This window comes from Centruroides vittatus, unplaced genomic scaffold (genome assembly GCF_030686945.1).
Source record: "Centruroides vittatus isolate TY-2023 unplaced genomic scaffold, ASM3068694v2 contig_970, whole genome shotgun sequence".
NCBI lineage: Eukaryota > Metazoa > Arthropoda > Arachnida > Scorpiones > Buthidae > Centruroides > Centruroides vittatus.
In genome coordinates, this window is record NW_027122643.1 from 3,261,590 (window position 1) to 3,287,598 (window position 26,009).

At 26.6% G+C, this 26,009-nt stretch overlaps 2 protein-coding genes across 2 annotated transcripts in view; one reads left to right on the top strand and one right to left on the bottom strand.

The window, feature by feature from the left end:
* Oatp30B (Organic anion transporting polypeptide 30B) overlaps positions 1-26,009 on the top strand; it is an 89,189-nt gene that overhangs the window by 26,006 nt on the left and 37,174 nt on the right. Inside the window, exons 3-5 of the mRNA XM_067282768.1 lie at positions 13,040-13,424; positions 19,303-19,444; positions 21,294-21,442. Of these exons, the coding sequence (XP_067138869.1) occupies positions 13,133-13,424; positions 19,303-19,444; positions 21,294-21,442 (583 nt within the window). The 5' untranslated portion in view covers positions 13,040-13,132. The remainder of the gene's footprint in view (positions 1-13,039; positions 13,425-19,302; positions 19,445-21,293; positions 21,443-26,009) is intronic.
* LOC136985478 (tigger transposable element-derived protein 1-like) lies at positions 10,056-11,471 on the bottom strand. Its single transcript, XM_067282767.1, has one exon. It carries the CDS (start codon positions 11,469-11,471, stop codon positions 10,056-10,058), a length of 1,416 nt encoding a protein of 471 aa, XP_067138868.1.

Below are 26,009 nucleotides of genomic sequence, written 5' to 3' on the forward strand. Positions count from 1 at the left end.
ATATTTGATGGTTGTGATTGTTCATTTGATCGAGTACTGATTGCTATTTGCAGTAGCATTGGAGGGATTAATTACCTGTGTTAATCAAGGGATACCTGTGTGTGTATATATATATAAAGGGGGGCACAAGCTATTAAAAAGACATACATACATACAGTATATTTTATATTATGCATTATATTATATATTATTCTTTTGCATTCTAGTTATACTAGAATGCAGTAATTTTATATAATGTAAGTATGATGATCTTTTTAATAGCTCGTGTCCCTCTTTTTATAGTCTGTGGGCACTGCTGCATTCCTAGTATAACTCAGTATTAATTATACTGAATTATACTAGTAATTTATGATTACAGAACATCTTACAAAGTAATTATTCATTTTTACTATTAGATTTAATATTAGAAATATTGATTTGTCACCTAACAGGGGAAAACAAGATAGTGATAAATTGATGATGTTGATATATTATTAAATAGTTTAAAAATTTCAAACAACTTTAAAAATTGTTCTGCAGAATATTTTCTCTGGAATAAAATTATCTTAAAATAAATATTAAAATTAAATTAATAAAAATTGTAGATTAAATAAATTTTTGAATATATTTTGAGATATTAGTAAAATTGATAACAAATAAATTTGTATCAGTTTAATTTAAAAATTGATATAAATTTTGTGTTTTAAATACATTTTAAATTATTACTGAATGAATAAAAATATTCTTAAATTAAATGAATGAGAATAATCATAAAAATATTATCTTAAAGATTTATATAAGTTAACATGTTTTACAAGTTGCTTCAGATGATATCAAGCAACTTGTTCAAATTAATACAAAGCAAAAATATTTTATTTTGAAAAGCATTTCTTGACTAACAATAAATTTAATATATCAAAAAGGTGCATTAAATGTATTTTTAATATTTATTCATAATGTGAAATATTCAACAGAATTTTTTGAAAAATTCTTTTAAACTTTCATTTTATAGTTTAATGCTGTCATTCATTGCATTTACAAAAAATGCAAATTATAAAATATTTTTATACATTACATTATTTTCTGCTGTCATATAATTCAAGTAAATACATTACTTTAGTCTACTGAATCTATTAATTTTATCTTACTTTTTTTTTTTTTTATTAATTTAAAATTTAAATATTAAATAAAAATTTAGTTCAAATTATATGAATTCAGTTATAACAAATATTTTTATTGTTTATCAGATACTTATTATAATTTTTCTTATTTGGCAATTACACTTTGATTAAACAGTTTTTTTTTAACTAAACAATTAACTTTTTTTAACTGCAGCACTTTTCCAGTACCTGCCAGAAAGTTTTGCTGCTGATTTTTCTTTTCCTTTTTTTTTAACATAAATATTCTTGCAGTATGTTTTTTCATTTTGTTTTGGCAACTACTACTGGCATAAGTCCAGATCTTACAATAGTATTGAATTTATATTTTTTATCATCCTTACCTCTTCATGTTGTCTGTTCTTAAAAATTTAATCATTAAATTAATATCTGTAGAATTTATCATCTCTTGTGTAAATAATTATTAAATGAATATGCTTTTCATAATTAATGTATATCAATTTTATCATAAATTAATTGTATCTCAATTTTAAATATTGCAAATATAAATTTAAATTTGCATTTTATGTTTTTGAACATAATATAGTATATATAATTGTCATATATATAATTCATCTCTCTTGGTATCCAAGATTATTATTAAACAAATGCAAAAAATAAAAACAGCTAATTATGGAACCAGTGGTATAAAACCCCTTTGAGAAATGCTTTTGGTCTTTATTTTGACCATCTTCAGCTTGTATTCTGATTTTTTTTTTCTCAGAAGAGCTGCAGTTTGTCAAAATAAAGATAAAAATGTTTCTTAAAGATTCTTACCATTTGGTTCCGTATATATAAACTTCAGGACAGTTATCCAATTATTTATTATAGAATTCTAAAATTTTTCTATAAATAATCAAATTATTATTTTATATAAAGTAAATATATGGGTTATTTGTGATAATTTTTTACTGAAATTTGTTAAAAAGATAATTTTGAATTTTTATTTTTCATTTAAAAATAATATATTTGCATATAAATCAATGTTATATATAAGCTTAAAAAATAACGCTAAACTTTAATAATAATTTGCATATATATTTAATTTTATATTACTTTTATATATTTATTGTTAATAGATTATTATTAAAATTTCAAAACTAAAATCTATTAAAGTTTGTTAAATGATTGAACAGAAAATGTGTACATTTGTTTCATATATTGATTAGCTAGATTAATATATTCATTAACTTATATATGCTTATTATTACATAGTAAATAATGTGATTAAAATATTTATTTTTTAAAAACATATCCACTTATTCATCCAGTATTTTTATTCATCACTATACATATTCATTAAACAAGTTTAATTGATTAACTTTTAGCTGATAAGTTAATAAAAATTATTCATTTAAAAAATTAACATAAATCTAAAAATCTTACATCAAATATAAATATGTATTAATAATTACAAGTGTGTTTCATTGTTATTAATGTATACATATTATATTATTGTATTTACATATATTATCTGAATAAAAGTGTAAAAATATGCTTGTAGAAGAAAGTTTTATGATGAAATAAAAATAGAATAATAATAGTTTTAATTATTTATGAAACTGAAAGAATGAATGAATATATTTCAAGATTTATAGTTTGAGTTTTAATTAAAATTACTTTATTATTGTTATTTTTTCCTGTTACCCTTAAGAGAAAAATAATAATAATTAGCTAGGTTTTACATAATAATAATCTGTTATGTTGTCAAGTAATTTAATATTCTAAACACATTTCTTACTATCTTAGAATTTTCCTTGATGACATCAAGGAAATCAAAATATCTTATGACAATGTTTTAAACATTAAGTATAAAGGCCATATTTAAGTTTTATTAACTTAGGTTTTACTGTATATATTCTAATTATTCTATGTAAACCAGAAATACATGGTATCAAATATTTTTTTCTGGTTTGACAGGTTTCCATTTTGAGTAGGTTGTTTCTTAACATGGAAAATTGCTCTGTTCGAAAGAAATTTTTCTATTTGGACAGGTTCCCTTTTTATTCAGGTTCTGTTTTGGACAGGTTTTACTATATATATTAATACAAGTTGAGATTGCTTTGGAAAAAAATTAAGAAAATAAAAAAACTACTCTCACAAAGTTAACCCAAAAACCAGCAACTAAACAATTGCACAAATGTTTTCATTACCTTCCAGTAGACATCTTAAGGTGGAATGTTAAAATTCTATGAAAAATATCCATTTAGAATTGTATGTACTGCTCAGTAGATTCTAAACGAATTTTTTTGTAGAATTGTAACATTCCACCTGAAAATGTGTACTGGGAGTAGATGAAAATTGTGCAATTGTTTAATTGCTGAATTTTGGGTTGACTTTGGCTTGTGAGTAGGGAATTCAATCCCGGTCATTACTTCTGGTTTCGGGATTATACTTAGTCAATCCTGGAATCCCGGGATTATTTCGGGATTATTTATTCGGAATTATTTAGTAGCATTTGTTGGTGCAAATGCTACTAAAATCTGCTGGCAAAACAAGATGGCTGACACATTGACAGGTAAAATGCACTGAGCACTAGGTGGGAAGATCTCACCCCACATTCTTAAGTCTACAGTTACATAACATACCTGACACGTGTCAAGTGACAGAGCTGTGGACTGTACATCAATGCTAGATAACATAAACACACCTGACACATGTTACAATTTTGTTTAATCAATTAGAGAGTGTATTCGATCCTTAGAAGCTCTAAATTTTAATATAGATGAGTTTTTGAGCATATTATTTATGTTCATTATTCAATTTAAATTGGATGCAACAACCAGAGGCTGGTGGAAGCACTCACTTAAGGGTGATGATATTCCTTCATTGAATGACTTATTAGAATTTTTGAAGGGTCATGTTAGAACTCTACAGCCAACCAAAAGTGCCCTCGACTGTGCCAGAAAATCGATTGGCGCCCATGAAAATTAAAAAATGCAAAAATGAAGTATATTACCAGGTAACCCAGTGAGAACTGCTTGCCTATCATTTTAATTCAAAATACAAGTTTTATATTGAAATGATAGGCAAACAATTCTGTTAAGAGCACTGGCACTGAACGTTTCGCTTCATGCAGTCTATTTTGCAACTTTTTTAAAATAATGTCAATCCCAAAAATATCAGGATCCCAGGATCAAATCCTCTAGTTGTGAGGTTTTGTTTACATATCCAGTATTGTATTGTTGTTCTTAAGATAAAAGTATTTCTTAAATAAATATATTGCCAAATTCAATGCATTTTTTATAATTATGAAGATTATCATTATTTGCAAATTTTTTTACACTCTATAATAGAAAAATGTTAATTTTCAGATGAGAATGAACTTTACTTAAAAAGTGAAATTATGAGATGATGATTCTCTTCAGAATTAGATAGTCTACTATATCATATAAATTTTAAAAACTTCATTTAGATTAATATGTATTTATCATGTCATACTTTGTTTTGATAAAACTAAAATACTTTATAATTAACTGCGCACATGGAACAAATTCATGGTGTGATAATGAAACATCAAAAAAAACAGAAAAAAAACAAACGTCTTTGAACCCCTACTGGGCTCTGCATCAGGTTCATAGTTTGTTTTTTTCGATATTTCGTTATCACACCATGAATAGTTCCATGTGCATAGTTATTTCAAGTAATTTTGGTGTGGTGAGTAGTTATTTACTTTATAATTTTTATAGATATGTATTTAAACTTTTTAAATGAATTTACCCATTTTTTAATGCATATAATCTTTGTCGTTAAAAAAAAAAACTTTATTTAAACATATAAATCAATCATTTATATAGCCACTCCTACAATAATTTCAATAATTTCAAAAATTTTTTTTATATGTTATGTCACATAACTGTAAAAAAGTTATTGAATTTCAAAAAATGTATGAAGTAAATTCATAACTGAAGTATTTATAGTCAATTGCATACATTATATTAAAATTGATGTGGTATAATCCATTTCAGGCATTTTCGATTGGTTTTTTTTTTATGTCATTCTAGTCAAATAATATGATGTAAAGTAGTAACTTCCATTGAAAGGTAATAGTAATCATTTGGAAAATGTCAACAGTTTTGCTTATGTAATGTTTCTTACTATTTTGTAAGTAAAATAAGTTATATTGTGTTTATTTTATACTTTTTATGAATTGCTAATTTTTATTATATTATAAATCCAGGTTATACATATAACTGGATTTACCTAAATATTGAATTTTAATAATTAGTAATGTTTGAATTAGCTTGAAGCAATAAAAACTACTGCTTTTTGAAATGGTAATACAGTAGAGAGTCGTTTATCCGAACCCTGGTAATCCGAATCTCCGGTTATCCGAACGATTTTCAGTCGGACTGTGTCGTGCTGAATTGAACGTTTTTGATACTAGATTTACTTCTAAAGTATAATTTTCATGTTTTTATATTTTTCAATATATTTATTTTGTTTGTACAAAATAAAGAAATAATTTTTAACGATACAATAGCCTCGATTATTATTATAAAAATTTTCGTTAGGCTTAAAATCGACGAAAATTCAACACGAAGCGACACACAACGGAGAAAAATTTGAACATTGGACAGGTTAATATATTTTTCGTACATAATCGGTTATGTGAACAAATCACTAATCTGAACAACCCCAGTCCCCAGTTGATTCGGATTAACGACTCTCTACTGTAATCACATGCCATTGAATTACACTCAAACCTGTTTTTGTGCGGTCTTTTTTTGTGCGGTATACCAATTTGATTGAAATTCATATACTGTACAAAACAAATCACACAAAAACAGGTTTGAGTGTATTTTTTATTGAATAATAAAATAAAGTAGTCATTTGCAAAATAATAATAAAATTATTTATTGTGACATCATCACAATGCAGGGCTGCAATTTTTAATCATATTTTTAATTTTTTTAATTTAAAATATATGCTCTCCACCTTGAATTAATAGTGGATTGCCCCTATACATAATACTTTTCCTTTTACAATAGAGTTGTACCATCATCTATTAACTGCTTTCAGGGGAAGTTTTGAATAGAAGTAACATGACTTCTGGTTTGGGTTGGAAGTTCATATATAGTTAATTGGGACCTCCTGCCCCTAAGGTTTCCATATCTGGTCTCAGATTTCATCTATCTAACTCTGTTATGAAGATTAAGGAAAGACAGACACACAAACGGATGGATGACAGTGGGAATTTATATTTATATTTAAATTTATTGGTGGATTCACAGTATTGATGATATAAAAAATTTGCAAAAGCCAATCCAATCAAAATTAACTAAATTAAAAAATTATTAAGAATGAATACAGACAATGATAATTTAAAAAACTTCTTAAATGAACAGTTGTTTTTCAGTTTATTTATATATATAAAAGTTGTTTTGTTTCTGTATAAGCTGTTATTTAAAAACTCAGTTGTTCCATTTAATCTATTCTTGCATACTCTGAAACAATTTAACCTTGTTAATTACAAAGCATAAAGTTAAACCTACATCCCTTTCTCTTGACAAATTCATTCAATTCACATGATTAGTTTGTGCATCAAACTGTAAAAATTATAAAAGCTTTTTGCAGATGCATATGGAAGCCATTTAATTTTACAGTGTTTAAACTTTTGTAATTTGCTTTTTATTTAATTATGAATGCTGAATCATTATGAATAATTGCATAAACAATTCATATTTTAAATATTCCAAATAAAAGTTGAGAGCCAAATTTTATTTAAAAGGAAGTTGTCATAAAAGTTAATAAATGATGATTGATAAAAATATTTTAAATAATTATATTAAAGTTTATTAATAAACTTGACATCTTAAATTTTAAAATAGTTAATTGATCTGTATGAAAAAATCTCATTTGCATTTCATTGACAAAAAGCATGCTTTTTTCAATGAAATGTAAATGAGATTAGGGAATAATCAAATTATACCCAATTTTATATTTATTACTTAAATATTTAACAAAATAAGCCTTTGGTTTTATTTAATAAAAAAATGTTTAAAAAAAAATCATCTCTCTTCAATTATACTTACAGTATTCCTTTGATTTAATGGACTAATTTGAGAAGGGTGTGTTCACTTTTGCAAAAGTCTAGTAAATCAAATATATATTTTTTTAAATATATAACAATGAACTTATGATATACAAGGGGTATTAAAATTCTGCCATAATTTATAAGTATAAATTAAATATTATAATATGCATTGTGTAATTTATACTCTTTGATTCATTGACTGACACTCCTTTATGGCAAAAATTTCTTTTAAATCCAAAATCCATTAACTTGGAGTCTGAGGACTTGTATTTCCTCTCTCCAATTTTGTTATTTTTCAATGAATGATTAAATTGTTCTTTAGAATTAAAATGTGAAAATTACAGATCAGAAAATCACTTTCTGTAATAAATGAAACATTTAAAATGTTTAATTTAACAAAAAAATTTCTGATTTCAAGGAAAGACTCATTTTAATTGAATATTTATAGTGGTTGTCTTTAAGATAAATCATGTTTTACAAAAATTGATTATATTTAAAATTGATTTTTTTTATGTTCTAAAATGTGTTTATTAAATTTGTGATTTTTGTATTTTTCTGCATATATTTGTCATGCATATACTTTCACTATATTTTTTATTACTTGGATAACTAATATTTATGGATTTGTTTAATGAAAATTAATTCAAATCAAAGGATAGGAGAACAAAATGAGAAAAAGTAATTTGTACTAATATTTTTCATATATTTTATGATCAAAGTTTGTTTCTCTGCAACTTTACTAAATATTGGTGGCTTGCCAAATTAAAAATTGAAGATGGGATCTGAATGCCCAGTATAGGTTCCTATTTTTGTCTTTAATTGATTTCTTAGAAAGAAAATTACTTTACATCTTATACTAGCAATTTGGCAGATCTCTTGAATTTAGTTTGTCTTTAACTATTTTTGATATTTTATTGACTATCTCAAAGTTATCTTTAAGGAATTTCACTTTTTCTTAACCATCAATTTAGGTAGTATGGATTATATTACTGTTAACTTATGTTAAAGTGAGCCGTTAAAATGTTACTGCATCATATCTTATTATATTTTATTAAAACTGGAAATTATATCTAATAAATAAATTAATAAATGTATTAAAATTTTATAAATATAATGTATTACTGTGTTTTTGCAATAAAGATTAATTTATTCAATTAGAGACTTTTCAGAAATTTTTCAGTCATATTAAACAATGTTAGAAAAGTTTTGCAAATACTTTTAATGTGTATAATTTGTTTTTTATTTGATAGCATTAATTATAAAGATTAACAATATCTGATAAGGCATTGGTAGAATAATCCCCAGTATTTTACATACAGAAAATAAATATTCCTTATTCCTTGATGATAAATAGTTCAGTTTATCCTGGCAAGGTGTCAAAAACGGAATATGGAAGATGGTGATGGAAGAACTTGAAACAAATAATTAAGTTTTGATTTTTGAAAAGATAAAAATTTATGTAATAACATTATTCCATTACTTTCTGGTATCCAAATATAAAATTTTTAGTTTCAAATAATAAAATTTAGATAAAAAAAGATAAAGAATGATTTTTTCTTAACTCTCATCAGCTCAAATACAAAAATTTTCTATTTATAAATGAATCCAGATTTTAACTCAAATTAATTTCATACTGCAACAAGAGGAAAACAATTTTATAGTATAGGTTTAAAGGTTTAAGAAACCTCTATCACTTAAAAAGAAAAAACTTTTTTGTAACATTCATAAACTTCAGTGTAAAGAGAGAGTAATAATCTCAAAACTTCTATATAACCTAGTTACAGAAAGAATTTGATTGGTCTTAAATATAGATTCTATATAATGATGATTTTTCTAACATTTCAATGTTCACTTTCAGATGTACTATTCTCTTATACAGCTTGAACAAGTTGATAGTATCAAAAAATAAAAAAATTCAGGAATCTCTTGGACCAACTAACTATTCAGAGCATGACTGAAACCATATTTTGTCTCTCTTTTCCTCTATAATAAATAAAACATTTTGACATGCTAAAAAGTTCAATAAATATATACATAAGGATACACATCTATATAAAGTACAATTATACTTAGATGCATATCTTGATTATTGACAATTTATAATTTTACTTAGTAGGAGTATTTATTAGTTTTTATTTTATATTTCAGTTTGTGTTTCTTTTAATCTGAAATTTTATGTAATAGTATATAAAATAATAATCAATAATAATTTCTAATGGAAAATTATTGGGAGTTTCTTGAATATAATTCTAAATTGCAATAAAAGAATTCAATGATAATTTTATTTATCAGGAACAAAAAATAAATTACTTTGTTTTGGTACTTAATATTTTATCATTCATTATGATCATTTTAAATTTACAGTGGTACCTTGGTACTCGAACATAATCCGTTCCAGAAAGAGGTTCGAGTACCAATATGTTCGGACTCCAAATCATTTTTTCCCATTACAAATAATGTAAAATGGATTAATGCGTTCCAATCCCCAGTTGATTCGCTAGTAACATAACAGATTAGAGTATAAATGATATTTAGTTTTTAGGCAAGCAGTAAATAACACATATATAACTCTCAATAAATAGTAAAAACATTAAAGAAGTCATTTTAACATACGAAAACTTACCTTTTTGATTGCGATATGATGGCGTAAGTGGATGGAGGTGTGAGGAGGAAGAGCGGGAGTTACTGCCGAAAAGGGGAATCCCCTTCCATAAAAACATCTGGTAATGGAACTTCGGGGGTTGCTTCCCTTTTCTGTCGCTTTTGGGCAGGTAAATCTTTAATTAAAAACTTATCCATTGTCTGTTGCTTCTGCCTTTTTTGCAGAATTTTACGGAAATGAGACATGACATTTTCATTGAAAAGGTGTACAGCCCTATTGGCTACCATGGTATCAGGATGAGATTTTTCAACAAAAGCTTGCACATCCCCCACTTAGCACAAATTTCTTTAATCACTGAACTTGGGATATCCTCCTTTCCTTCCTCCTCTCCCGAAGACATATCCTCAGCCAAAATCCTTTGTTGCTCATTTTGAAGGTGCTCCAACTCTTCTGTAGTAAGCTCGGTACTGTGGTCTTCCACGAGCTCTTCAATATCCTCATTGTCGACCTCCAAGCCTATGCTTTGTCCAATAGAAACAATGTCATCCACAATTTCTTCATTAAAGCCCTCAAAATCTCGCTCTGGTACACAGTCGGGCCAGAGTTTCCTCCATGCTGAATTCATGGTATGGTATGTCACTTGGTTCCATGCATTGTCAATAAGATGAACGCAATTAAGAATATGGAAATGATTTTTCCAAAATTCTTTCAAAGTTAACCGAGTGTCATTAGTGACTTCAAAACACTTCCGAAACAAGGATTTAGTGTACAATTTCTTGAAATTAGAAATGACCTGTTGATCCATTGGTTGTAGCAAAGCGGTTGTGTTAGGTGGCAGATATTTAACCCGAATAAAGTCGAATTCTTCGACTAAATCCTCCTCCAAGCCTGGAGGGTGAGCAGGAGCATTATCTAATAGGAGAAGGCATTTTATTGGCAAGTTCTTTTCTTGCAAATATTCTTTCACACTTGGTGCAAAAACTTCATGCACCCACTCAACAAAAAATTGCCGAGTCACCCAGGCCTTTGAATTAGCACGCCACATAACAGGCAATTTACTCTTCATAATATTGTTCCTTTTGAACACCCTTGGATTGTCGGAGTGATAAACCAACAATGGCTTAACCTTAAAATCTCCACTTGCGTTACCACACAGCAAAAGAGTAAGCCTATCTTTCATTGGCTTGTGCCCTGGTAGTGCTTTTTCTTTCTTTGTAATATAGGTTCTCTTCGGCATTTTCTTCCAAAATAGCCCAGTTTCGTCTGCATTGAACACCTGTTGAGGTGCATAACCTTCTTCCATTATAAGTTTACTAAACTCGGCGACAAATTTCTCAGCCCCTTCCTTGTCTGAACTAGCTCCCTCTCCATGCCTTACTACGTTATGTATTCCACTTCGGTTCTTAAAATTTTCAAACCACCCTCTACTAGCCTTGAATACAAAAGCACTCGTACTTGTACCAGGGGTTTTCTTCACTAAATCGTCATAGATTTCTAGCGCCTTTTCACAAATAAATGTCTCACTAATGCTATCACCTCGTAACTGTTTCTCATTTATAAAAATAAGTAGCAACTTCTCCACTTCTTCAAGTATCTGAGGCCTTTGCTTTGTCAACATAGTCACTCCTTTTGCAACATTAGCTCTTTTTATTGTTTCTTTATTCTTTAAAATAGTCGATATCGTCGACTTAGCCATAGAATATTGGACAGCAAGATCCGAAACACGCACTCCATTTTCGTGTTTAGCAATGATTTCTTTTTTCAGTTCGATTGTTGTTCTCACTGTTTTCCTTTTCACTTGACCACTTTCACTTTTATACTTCTTGGGACCCATGTTTAAGGGATAATAAATCAAAAGAAAAGGATGCTAATCCAAAAAATATAGCACAGCGTAAGTTAATGTGCATGCGAAACAATGACTGTCTCGTAACTGTCTGTCGTGTTAAGGTTAATCATATTCGTCATTGTAAACCGCGCTTTAGTTAGGCGCTATCCGTTCTTTTTGCGTGTTCCGACCGTCAAGGGACCGTTCGGGATCGAGTTTCATAATTTGAACCTTAATCTTGTCAGTTATATGTATACAAAAGGTAAATTGTTTACAAGCTAAGTCTTTGTTCATTGTCTGACAAATGTACACTTTCGTTTCGTCAATTGTTCACGATAGGAGGCGTTTTTTGTGTAAGATCCAAGTTGGATGTAGGTGAGTTAATAAATGTTCTCGTTAATTTTGTATCGCCTCTTTTTGATTCGTTCACGGTTATAAGAAATCACCACACGTCGACTTGGCGGGCTTTCCCGTTCGAGTACCAAAATTTTGTTCGGGAACAGGGGCATTTTTTTTTTTTTTTCGAAATTTTTGGTCGGGTACCGATTTGTTCGGGCTTCGAAACGTTTGAGTACCAAGGTATGACTGTATCATAAAAATCATTAATATTTCTATCTTCTAAATTTATATACAGATTTGTTTATTTAAGAAACAATTTATAATTTTAGAAATAATGGTTTAAAATCATAAAATCAATTTACTTTTAATGTACAGTAGGAGTAATTTTAAATTAAATACATGCTAAAATATTAAATAATTTTATAAATTCTCTAATAAAATGACCATGCAATTTCTCTAATATAAAATTTAATAAATTGTATTTTAATAATAATAATTTGTTTCATTTATATAATCCATTTCATTTTAATAACTATTTTATTCATTCAATTTATGTAGAAAGTTTTTTCCTAACATATGTTAAAATAGTTATAATTATATTGCTTTAAAATAGAAAAGCTAGATTTTATTTAAAAAAAAAAGCTAGTAATAATTCACATGCGTTGTGAATATTATATATTATTAATGTAATAAAGTAACTAGTTAATGTATATTTTATTTTCTTTAAAATATTTAGTTATATTAGTAGTTTTATGAAGTTTTCGTGCAAATGCTATTAATAATGAAACTTTGTTGTCTTAAAAACTAAGTATAAATTTTGTTAAAGCAGAATTTTATAAAAATGAAACTCAATCAACTTTAATTCATAATTTAGATCAATCATAACTGTCATTTTAAAAAGCAAATAAATTTATTCGAATAATTGAATTTTGATAAAATGAAATGCAAATAAAATAAATTTGTGCAGATTATGTGTGCTATCTAAATGTTTTATTTGACTTTGAGTTATATACAAAGAAATAATTATTTAGAAAATATGTTTGAAACATTAGGATCCTATTTTTAACAAAATTTAATATCATAATTTATTTTTATTTCAGAATGAAAGAATATAATCACATTTATGTGATTATAAAATGATGAAAAGATAGTGTAGTGTAAAGAGGTCAACAAAGATCTAAAAGAGAATAAAAATGGCCTCTAGTTGTTTTGATCTTAGTGCAGGAAGTGGGTCCTACTCAAGAGATGAATTGGCATCCCATTGGAGAGGCCACAGAAGAACAAAAAGTGCTGGTAGCAATGCTTCCAGGGATTTGTCTTTGTATACATCAATGGGATTATATACTCATCATGGAATTATGCCCAATTCAGAAGCTACAACAACTGAATTATGCCGTGCTGTTACAGAAACAACTTTTAGTAATAAATATGATTTTATTAGAATTGATAGAGGAGAGCGAATGCATTATGATCACGACCAACCAGGTTTGTAACATATTGATGTAATTATTTTAAAAATATAAGATTGATAATTGAAAATATTAGCATTAATAATTTAAATATCCCTTTAAGTTCTTGGAATATCCTTACAAATTAATGTATTTGACTAAATACGTCTGTGTTCAAAAAAGTATGAATGATTTTGAAGTAAAGTACTGGCTCTTATTTTATAAGATTGCTACAGAAATAAATTACTTTTAACATATTTTTTATATTATTTAAAATATATATAAACAAGTTTTCTTGACTTGTGTATACAGTTAGTTAAACAATACAGTTAAAACAAAATTCAGCATTAGAATTTTGAAGCTTGAGCATATAGAAGTTATTTAAAAATTAAAATTTTTATTTTAAATAAAAAAATAAATTACAAAAACTACTTGGTTACCTGTGACTAACAAACAAACAGGCTTGTTACACACTCAGTCTATTTAATTAACTTATCCAAAATACATTTTGGCCTTACTGGTTCTTATCAATTAGATGATGTATAAAAAAACAGTCTATGGTGACAGTTACTAACATTACAATATATGTTACTAGTGCAGTTATTACAAATCATTACATACACCTTATTAATAGGATTGTAAGACAATAACACAGCAATACTAAACAAGTCCAGTAAAAATGTTGTGAATAGTCCTTCTATCTTCTTTATGGTTGTTTTAATAAGATGTGACCCTTTATTCTTATTATTATTAATTAAGAGAATTTAAAAAGATTAAAAGAAAATTTAATATAATTTTAAGTGAGTTCTTTGAAATATTCAATAAAAGTTTGAATAATAAAAACACTTTGAGTTTAATCCTCTGTACAAAGAAAATACTTGAAAGTTTCCTTATATAGAAGATTAAATTATATGTACCGGTAGTCACGGGTGAAGATTGTCTTTCGAAGATTAAATTAATTCTATATTTGGGATTATTTTTATATTGTAAAAAAATATAAGGTTGGAAAATTAATTTTTAAAATTTTTTAAAAAAGCTTTCAAAAAATTGTTTATGAAATGAATAAAGAACTTTTTTATTAGCTTTGTTTTTTAATTATAATGTAAATTTTTTGGTCTATCATTATTTTTTTTTTTTGTAAATTTTCACATTGGTATCTGTTGGAGTTACAATCTATTTTAAAGTTAATTATATAATATGTAACCTATAAAGAATGCTTTAATGAAGTGTTCCTCCTTTTTTTTTTAACTAACATATATATATTCTCACACTTTCTTCTTTGAGGAGTTTGATTGTACACTTTCCAATGTAAAATTCTTTCATCCTACAGTGAAGTTAATTTAACATTTTTAATTGGACTGGAATTGTTCTAAAATTATTTTCATTTAACACATTAGAATATTTTGTTCGAAGTATTTCATTTTTATTTAAAACCATGTTTAATACTACTTTATTATTATAAGCTGTATTTCTGATTCTTTAAAAATTGTTTCAGTGCAAAATATAAATGTTATATTTTAAAAATTATGCAAGTTTAACCTATAGAAGAAAATTACAACATAATCATTCTTGCTTGAAATTTTTACAAATTCTTTCAGAAAGATTTCAAAACAACAAAAATATGAAAGAATATAATGAACATGAATAAATTCAAATTTTGATTTCAACAAAATATTTAAATTTTGTTGAACATATTTTTCTATTTGAGTGCTTTAAAATTAGACTATAAATTAATTACAGTATTTAGTTTTAAAATTATCCACTTTAATAAATAAGATTTGCATGTTTGCAACATATTCAAAAATGTCTTCAGGAAGATAGCTTTGGAACAACAACGATATATTAAATCATATAAAGCACTCATGTATCAAAGGGACTTAAAATAACCAGATCTCTTGATGGGTTTCTCTTTGTCCTCTGTGTTGGCAAAACTACTTATAAGACAATTAGAACAGGGGATATTTCAATTTTCCTATCAATATCATTTATCCAATACCTCTAGTATGTTGATGACATACTTATAGTATGGGAAGACTCAGTTGATTTTAATAATTTCATCTGTATGCTATCTAGTATTTACCCCACTATCAAATTCACTGTAGAGACTAAGGCACCTGATAAAATCATTTCTTTTTTAGATTTGTACATTTTTCATAGAGGTCAAGGTGTAGAGTTTGATGTATTTTATAAGTTCAATACTCCATCAAATTTTAACCCTTTTAACTCATATCAACCACTAATCTATAAGAATATAGACATAAGCTCCTTAATATGCAGAGCATACCTTTTAACTTCTACATTACACCTGTTAGAGTTAAACATCTTCCAGATAACAGTGATAGTATCAAGATATTCTGGGTCTAAGTTCAGATACATACATAGTAAGGTCCACAGATCCTTGTTCCCTTCTATTGCTATGTACAGTACAATAGATCATCCCATAATTTTTGTGCATCTTACATCCCTTATTACTTTCCTGACTGTTATATATAACAGAGGGAAAGTATGGTGATTGGTCAAAAAATGACACCCGGATTTTTATGTTTTGGACTTGGGACCTTGAAATATCAAGAAATGCAGAAAATTCTGAGATTTTTTTTTTTGTCTATATAGGTGTGTGTGTGTGGGGGGGAGCACTATTTTGTTCACCCTCTTTGAAGCTTAATAACTTCTGCGATTTGTCGAAATTTACTGCAATTTTGCAGAGAGGGATGTGTATTGGGGGTATGATGCTATTAAATTTTGGTGGTTAAAGATCAATGGGGTGGGAAGATAAAGGAGAGTCATGTGTCATATCTTGAGTAGAATGAGACATAATGATGATTTTCCTTCTTATTAGCATTTACAATTTTTTATAAAACACATCTCTATCCTCAAAATTAAGCCTTTTGCCATTTTATAATAATTAAAATATATCGTATTTTTGTGGAACGACTGGCATGCTGGTCTATCCAGGGAGACCAGGAAATCAGATATTTTCATAGGGTAAAAACTGACATGCCAATTTATCCTGGGGAATACCAACATGCCAGTTTAAGTGAGGTTATACATCCTTTTCTAGAGGACATATTAAAAAACAAACAAGTTTTTATTTTAAAACTGTGAAACTGTCAGCATTACATCCAAAACCTTGATTATATATTCAATTTCTTCATTTTGTCTTCTTTCTAATGATGTAACATACTTTGGAATTCCAAAAGTGCTTTTTATGTGTATTTTATTGTTATTTGATTTAAAAATGCAATAATACACATATTAAATTTAAGAAACTGGCTGTAAATTATCTCAGCTTACACATTAACATCTGCTTTGTGTGAAATTTGAGAGGAAGGTGTTATTTTTAAGGTCAGGGTAGCTAGTTAATGTGGGCTACACTGACCAACTATCAATACTACTAATATTAATGTCAATAAGTTGTTAATTGTTTTGTCTTGTAAATAAAAAATCTTCCAGATTTTAAGTCAGTCAAATTATGTTATTATTATTTCATTGTACTTGGAAAAATGTTTTCTTTAATGTTTAATTAACAACTAGATCTGATTAATTTTATATTTTAGTATTTTTATCATATTTTAACCGGCATGCAGGTTACTGCATGCCAGTTAAAATATGATAAAAAGTTTTTAATAATAAATTATCATAACAGACACAGTTTTAAATGTTGCTGGGAAAGTTAAGCAATTCATTTCTGGATTTTATATTGCAAGTTAATTTAAAACTTGTTATTCTTTAGGCAGCATGAATATTTGCTACCAATTTCACCTTCGACTACTTTAAGAAGATTAGTAGTTACAGATAGGACATCTTGTGAACTCTTAGAACATTCTGGAATTTATAGTAATTTAATCTTTCAACCTATCCAAAGTTCTGTTTGTTATTACTTCAGGGCAGTATTGAGACAAATTAAAAAATCAGCTATGTGAACACTAAGAGTTCTTCAACAAAGATTTCATTAGCACTGAACTTGCCAAATACATTTCAGTAGAAGGATATACCCCACATTGGAATGATGTCACCATACTTAAAAGTATATCTGATCCTAAAGAGCTTTTTTTTTGGGGAAATCTTGCTTATAAGGCAATTAAAGCCTATAAACAAACCCATGGAACATTCTGGATTTCTGGTTAATCTTACATCATTTGCTTCATTAATTTTATTTATGTATTTTTTATCTGTTTCATCTTAATTTTTAGTGCCCTTCAAAAAGGAATTCTGATTGGATATTTTGAATTATTTCCATTTGGCATGTGAAGACTTTGGACGATTTAACAAATCGTTGTTCCAAAACTAACTTCTTGAAGATGACATTTGTGAACATATTGAAAATACTCAAATCTTTGTTATTTATTTATTAAAGTAGATGATTTTCATATTAAATACTGTGATTAATTTTTTTTTATAATATAAATGCTAAGGTTAGACTAATATTATATTTGATTTATAATGTAAAACTCTCAGAAAACACAATTTATCAGTTTTTGAATTTTGTTTTCTTAACTATTCTTTCTTTTCTTAACTATGATTGTCTAGCATACATGCATATACCATTTGATAGGATGAAATAAATTACAAGACAGAGCAAAAGCAAGCATTTTTGTAGTATAGTCCACACAAACCAAGGGATCTTCATTATGGGATATGGAAAATGATAACATTGTACAATGAAAGCATATGAAATTTATAAAGGACAAATTTGGTTACAAACTTTTTCATGGCAAGAATGAAGTAGAATACTCATTAGAATTTTATGAAAATGATGTAATGAAACACCTTTACAGGAAAATAAATAGAAATGTGGATAAAGGATGCTTTAATTCTATCATTCTTTTCTCTGTAATCCTTACAAGTAAGTTTTTTAAAAATTTCAATACAGCATTTCTATTTCAATTCAGCCTTTAAATTTTATATCTAAATATGGAATTGCTGTATTACTATTAGATCAGATTCTATATAGCATCCTACCACCAGTGAAGTTTTTCCATTCTTTTCATCTTGATCTGCAATGAATGATTATATATGTTTATGATACTTTAGTCTACCTAAGTTTATGAACTGCACCTATATAAACTTTTAAATATATTTATTTAATACATATATATAAAAAAATTATCAAGAATACAAAAGTTATACAATTAAAAAGTGATTGCTCCAGCAATGTGTGACAGCAGTTTAAAGATCTGGGGTTCCTGTAATATCCAGACTGTTTGAGAGCCCACCTTTATAGTTAATTTTTTCTTCAGTTCTGGCATGTATGTTTCACATTTTTCATATTTCCTCTTGTGCCATGTCAGCTTCCAAAGAAATGGACTTACACCTCTATCTCCTTGATTTGGAAGGGGGAGGTAATATTACCAGATAGTCACAGGTTCTCTTTCCAAGTAAAGCCACTATTAATCACTGCCAGGGTGGTAATAAACTACTAAAAATTAAGATTCTGTATAGCCTCCTATCATTGTCTGTAATCACAAATTTTATTAGACTGAAAATCTGGAAATATTCAGTATATTGTATGGTTATATATTTTCATCTTTAAATTAAATATTACTAACACTATAAATTGGCATACAAATTACTTTTTAGATAAACTTTTCCTTTTGATCAATGAAGTATAAATTAATTGTTGTTTTAATATATTTTTGAAGCTGTATAATTTTTATTCTTTTCTAATTTTTTTTCTAATCCAAATTTTCTTTCACAATAAATATTATATTTGACATTATATTGATGAATATTGGAACTTTCTATAAATATGTTTTAGTTAAACTGCTTATACATTAAAATTTGATTATATTTAAACCTTTTCTTTTTAATTTGGCAATTTATATGTTAATATTTACAAGGTAGTTGTTTTTAATCAAAGAAACTTGAAAAATAAATTTTTAATTGCTTCATTAATTGACATATATTTATTTCAGAATATTCAGATTTTCGTGAATGTGGCATCCTGTCTTTCCGTCCAAGATGTATGCAACGGTTTGCTAGTATTCGAGTTTTTGTTTTCCTTGCTTGCTTGCTAGTTACATTACAACAAGCTCTTTCTTCAGGTTACTTCAATAGGTTTGTATTTTTAATATATAAATTGAATATTTGAATATAATTAGTGAAGTTATTATAAGATCATTAAATTTTTCATATGCATGAAATATGCATGGAGCATATAATAAGATCATTTACATTTAGTTTTTAAAAATGTTTTATATTATTATATAAATATTATAAAAGCTTATTAAATATGCATATTTAATAATACATAAAAATTTGATGAATAATAATGAATTAAATATTTATTTTTAAAAAATTACTTTGCATGCAGACTAAATACATATTTAATATAGAAAAATTTTCTGAAATTTTTGGATGGTAATAAATTTTATTTTTTTAAATGAGATGTAGTTTTAATAGTCTTTCAAAATAAGACATATATTAAAAATTAATCCGATGTTATCTGATATCAATTTTATATATTAAAAAAAACAAGAAGACAATACAAAATTTTAAATCACAGAACATCTATTTCATCAAGGATGTGATTTGTGAAAATCATGATATGATCAAAGCCAGTTTTTATTTGTACATTAATAATTATTACAGCAGTCATTTTTTTAAACACACACAATCATTAATACATTTAAAAATTTTCTTTTAGGACTATTTCTTATTGATTTTATTTTTACTGAGGATGATTATGGAAATTGATCTCTACATTCATTGTAAATAAATTTTAATAAATAACTTTTAAGTGTTTAGATAGAATTAACTGTGCCACTTGTAAATTTCATTTTGAATAACAAAATTGTGAAAAGTGAGGCAATAAATGAACATGTGAATCTCTTTACCTGAGACTAAGAAAAAAACTTGATGTAAACTTTAGAACATACATTTCTATAAGAAATATCTGAAAATTTTTCATATTTTTTAAAGTTATATATAGAATACTCAAACTTTTTTGATATGTTTATAAATTTAATTTGTTTACATGTATTATAAATTTGTGTTAATGATAAACATTTAAAACATTTTACATAAACATGATCTGATTATTAAGATGAAAAACATGTCAGAGCATCTATCACAGATAGTGATATTTACTATTTAACACTGTTATTTGTTAATATAAGTTCATGTTCTACAGTATAATAAATCTAGATAGCATCCAGATATTTTATCAAGACAAATGATAAATATTTTGAATAGCAATATGAAATTTTTTTTATCACACAAGGAGTTAAGTATTCAAGGATATTCAGTTTGTTCATCATCTTAAAGTAAGTATATAAATAATTCATGTCAGTAACACATTTTTGAATGGCATAACTTTTTGATGGATGGAAAATGAAGTTTGATAGTTTCTGGACAAACAAAATTTTCAAAACAAACAAAACATAATTTTGATTTTTTAAGTAGAAGAACTTTTCTGAAAAATCAAAGTTAGCCTTGTTAACCTGAGTATAACATACTTAAATATTATTAGTCTAACAAGTTTGACTGATTTGTCTTATGTATGTACATTTTTCTTGAAGGTGGAAAGAAAGATATGCATTTGTAGGGTTTGCATTTATAAATATTTATACAAATATATTTATATAGACATGTATGTATTAAGATTCTGTTATCTTGAAAATGCAAATTATTTAATATTGACATAAATTTTTGCTAATTAATAAATTTAATGTAATGGAAAATAAATAGAAAAGAGAAATAAAACTATTTAAAGTAAATATATTTAATGATAAATAATTTAAAAGTTCTGAAAATTTAATAATTACAAAATTAATTTTGAAATAATTAAATTACAAAGACCAAATAGGAAGAGAAATAATTTATTATTAACTGAATAACAGTATTAATTTGATAACAATATAAATTAAATATTAAAAAATTAATATTCTGTAATTATTTTATTCAGTGTTATTACTACAATAGAAAAAAGGTTTGATATCTCTAGTCGAACTTCAGGAGCAATTGCTAGCACATTTGAAATTGGAAATTTGTTGACCATTATTTTTGTTAGTTATCTTGGAAGTCATCGACACATTCCTGTATGGATAGGCAAAGGTAAATTTTAATTTAAATATTAAACCAGAATCTTTAAATTATAAATTTTTATATTAACATTATTGCAGAGAATAATTTAAATTATTAAATGAATCAGATTTGAATTTAATATGTATCACACTTGCTATAGAATTTTAAATCTTTCTAAGTTTAAACATTTTTTATAAATGTCATTTAAAATGAGAATTTTTAATTTCCCAGATGTTATAATACAGGGAAAGCATGGTGATTAGTCAAAATATGATCCTCAAGATTATTACATTTTAAGACTCAGGACCTTGAAATGTTGAGAAATGTAAAAAATTTGGGATTTTTTTCCCTGAATATTTGGGGGGCATGCTTTTGTTCTCCCACTTTGAAGCTTAATAATTCCTGTGCTTTTTGTCAAATTTTTGAAATTATGCAGGAAAGTTTGTGTATTAAGGGATTAATACTATTAGATTTTGGTGGTTAAAGGTTAAGGGGTGGGGAGATAGAGGAGACGTGTCATATCTTGAATGGAGTTGGACTTAATGATGATTTTACTCGTTATTAGCATTTACAATTTTTTGGAAAACTCATCTCTAATTTCAAAATTAAGCCTGCTGCCATTTTATAATAATTAATAATATAAAAAGCTTTTTAATAAAATGAAACAGATGGCACCATATGCAATTTTAAATGTTTTTGCTGGGAAAGTTACACAACTTGTTGCTGGTTTTTTTTTAAGTGTAGTTAATAACATAGATTGAAAGCAAATCTTAAAATGATATGCATAAACCCAGGCCATTAAATTAGTAATATTTTAAAGATATTTATTAAAAGAATATTTATAAGTTTTAACAAGCAATTATTTATTGTGACATTGTCACAATGCCGTGCTGCAATTTTTAATCATATTTTTAATTTATGTAATTTAAAATATATGATTTTCACCTCAAATCAGTAGTGTCTTTTCCCTGTATATCATGCTTTTCTGTTAGCAACGGAGTCGTGCTGGTCATCTATCTAACTCCTTTCAGGGAAAAATTTTTGAATTGAAATAACGTGGCTTTCAGTGCAAATCGGTAGTTTGTATATAGTTAATTAGGGTTTCCTGCCCCCAAAGCTTTCCACATCTGATCTTGAATTTCATTGTCTAACACTGTTCTCAAGATTAAGGAAAGGTAGATAAAGGGACAACAGTGGGAATTTATAGGTCTACAATTTTTTAAAATTGCAGCCCAGTGAATAAAATTAAAGTGATCTAGCCAATATTTCAATAACAATATAAAAATAATTATAAAATTAATGAAAATTAATTCTAAATTTGAGAACATACGCAAGTTTAACATATCAGATTCTTGTTTAATAATGAATTTTTATTGAAATAACACATTTTTGACTATAATAAAATATCAGATTGATTAGTTTTAGTATAAAAGAATAGAATCCATTCACAGACTTAAAAAGTATTTAATTATAAATTTTACTAAAAGCAAATGTTAAAATAACTTTTTCAGGCCTTGAAGTAATAAAGGAAAGGTCATCAGATTATTAGGATTTTAATAATTAAAATTTATTTAATAATAATTATTTTATTAAATAATCAATCTGATTATGGCTTTGTAATACAGTCAAAAATGGTTATTACTTAGTTTTATAAACATTTTAAATATAACTTTCATTTATTTCAAAATAAACAAAAGTAAGTTGAAATAATAATGAAAAAAGGACAGCTTCTTAGTTTATGATTTAGTAAAAGAAAATACTAGAAAGAAAATTGTAGTTTAAGAAATTAAAGGATCTTGTAGAAATAAATAGCTGAAATTGTTAAGAATTAAGATATATTTTAATTATATTATTAGAATACTATGAAACTCATGCCTTATTTCATCATTGTGGAAAAATTTGTATTATATAACTAGTGTGTTTATTACGACACATCTTTCAAATTATTTCCATCCAAATGAATTATCCTGTAAAATGTTGAATGTAGATGTGGGAATCCAGTGGGTAAGAAATGGTTTTCTTACTCTTGATTGGCCTCAGATTGGCAAGATCTGCCTGCAGGGTCACTAGGATGGGTTTTAGTAGTATTTGATTTTGGGGACAGGAAGTTCGTAAGATCTACCTGTCAGTTTTTCCTGACATGCTAATGAATAAATTGATAGTTTTCTGAGAGGGAGGGATCATGGACCTGTGATAAGACTTTGGCATGGTGTTGAGCTCAGTAATGAAGACCATTTGAAATTAAACAAAATAAAATTTAATAAAAACAAATAAAATAAAATACAGATATCAGGAGATTCTAAATCCCTACCTATTAGCATGAGAGAGAGAGTTTACAAACATCAAACGTATATTACCTTGATAGCTGATCGAGTTAGTAGTCTTCTCTTCGGGAGAAAGGTGGTGAAATGTTTTGGAGTGTTCGGTGACAGACGAAGTCTGGGAGGAGGATGATGAGTGAAGCAACGAAGTTCAGGCAGGAACTTTGGACAAATCTTGTTCGGGGTTCAGAGCACAAGGAAAATCTTTGGAGAACTCCTATGGCAATGTCATATTTCTGTTAACTGCCATCTCTATGGCAAGGTCTGATTTCTATTGACTACCCCGATCGGCAGAAAAATTGCCCTTTTTATCGTAATTTCTGACCAATAGCATAAAAGAATTTACAGTTGCTAATGGGATGTGCAGAGGGGCAAAAACCAGATGACCTGAGTAAGATAGGAAATAAACACTTGGGAAGGAAAATTGATTTCCCTTCTTTCCATAAAAATGTGACAGTGCATCTTCCTTTTTTGTAAACAACTTGAAAAACTAAATACAGTAGAGAGTCGTTAATCCGAATCAATTGGGGACTGGGGTTGTTCGGATTAGTGATTTGTTCGGATAACCGATTATGTACAAAAAAATATATTAACCTGTCCAATGTTCAAATTTTTCTCCATTGCATGTCACTTTGTGTTGAATTTTTGTCGATTTTAAGCCTAACGAAAATTTTTATAATAATAATTGAGGCTATTGTATCGTTAAAAATTATTTCTTTATTTTGTACAAACAAAATAAATATATTGAAGAATATAAAAACATGAAAATTATACTTTAGAAGTAAATCTAGTATCAAAAACGTTCGATTCAGCACGACACAGTCTGACTGAAAATCATTCAGATAACCGGTGATTCGGATTACCGGGGTTCAGATTAATGACTCTCTACTGTATATTTCCCATGCTAATTAACTAATAAAATCCCAATTCTCGCATAGAATTCATGCACTAAACTAATGAAATTATTCAGCATAATTATCTTTTATACTTTCATATTCTTAATTGAAAATAGGAAGATATTCCTTGATTTTGAAAGATATTTGGGCTGAAAAATTCCTTCCAACTCACATTATAAAAAATCAGTTTTATCTCTAGGTTAGTATTGAACACAAACACATTATGTATATATATTACAGTATATATAAACAAAAATATATAAGACAGCAATAGAAATATCAATAAAAACTTAATCATATGTAAAGCTGTATTCAGTACCAAACTGAAATATCATAATCAGAAATTTTTTCACGATTATTTTTTTGTTTATATCAAACACTTAAATCTACCAAAAATAGAACTCAACAGCTTAGTGAATAATTATAGATTGTATCTGTTTTACTATAAAGAAATATTTTAGAAATTTGATAAGTTAAATATTTTTTTAACGTTCATTACTTTAAAAATATATAACTTGGATGTTTGTAACTAAACACAGTTCTGTTACATTGATGATTTTTTTTTAATAATTAATGGTACCTGACTTGATGTTAGCTTCTAATTTTCTTGAAAAAAAAAAAAGCTTAATTTTACTAACATGACAAAAATACTTTTAGGTTTAGCTGAGTGTCCACTTGATAATTGCACAGAGGAACAAAATTAATTTTTAACTATTCATTTATTTAATTCTTTATCCAAAAACATTTCTAACTAACAAAGGATTAAGGTCATAACAAGCAATAACTAAAATAAAAAACATTAGAATTTTTAATATATTCTTACTTGTAATGAGATTCTTTTATAAGATCTAGAAAAATTCTGTTTAGTTTATATATCTCAATTGTGGTTTCTCTCATTTCATTCTAATTGTAACAAAAACAATTTAAAAAAAATTTTCCTGATAAGATTTTAATATTTGAAAAGAAATTTTGTGAAAAGTTTTTTAAAAAACAACAATGAATTTAAGAAGGAATATTAATTTAAATATGTCCAGACGGTTGGTTAGGGTTTTATAGAAATTTCAATCATCAGCTTTCTTCCAGACTGTGTGTATGTATGTATAGTTAGAAATTAATTAATTTTGAAAGTTTGTATAGAAGCAGATGGAGTCAGCATCTTGTAAGAATTGCAATAACAAGAATTAATTTTAAATTTTATAAATGTCTAAGAAAAATCTACTGCAAATCAATCTTTTTCTCTAGAAGTTTTTAAAAGTAAATTTAAAATTAAATTTGTTATTAAAATTCGTATAAAATGATGATTGTATTTATCTCTAATTAAATTTTAAAGTAAATAACTTTTAGCTTATATGTGACCTAAAAAATCTGGTAATATTTCAG

What these genes read in the sequence shown, in the direction of transcription:
- LOC136985478 (XM_067282767.1), bottom strand. Translation starts at nt 11,471, where the DNA reads ATGGCTAAGTCGACGATATCGACTATTTTAAAGAATAAAGAAACAATA.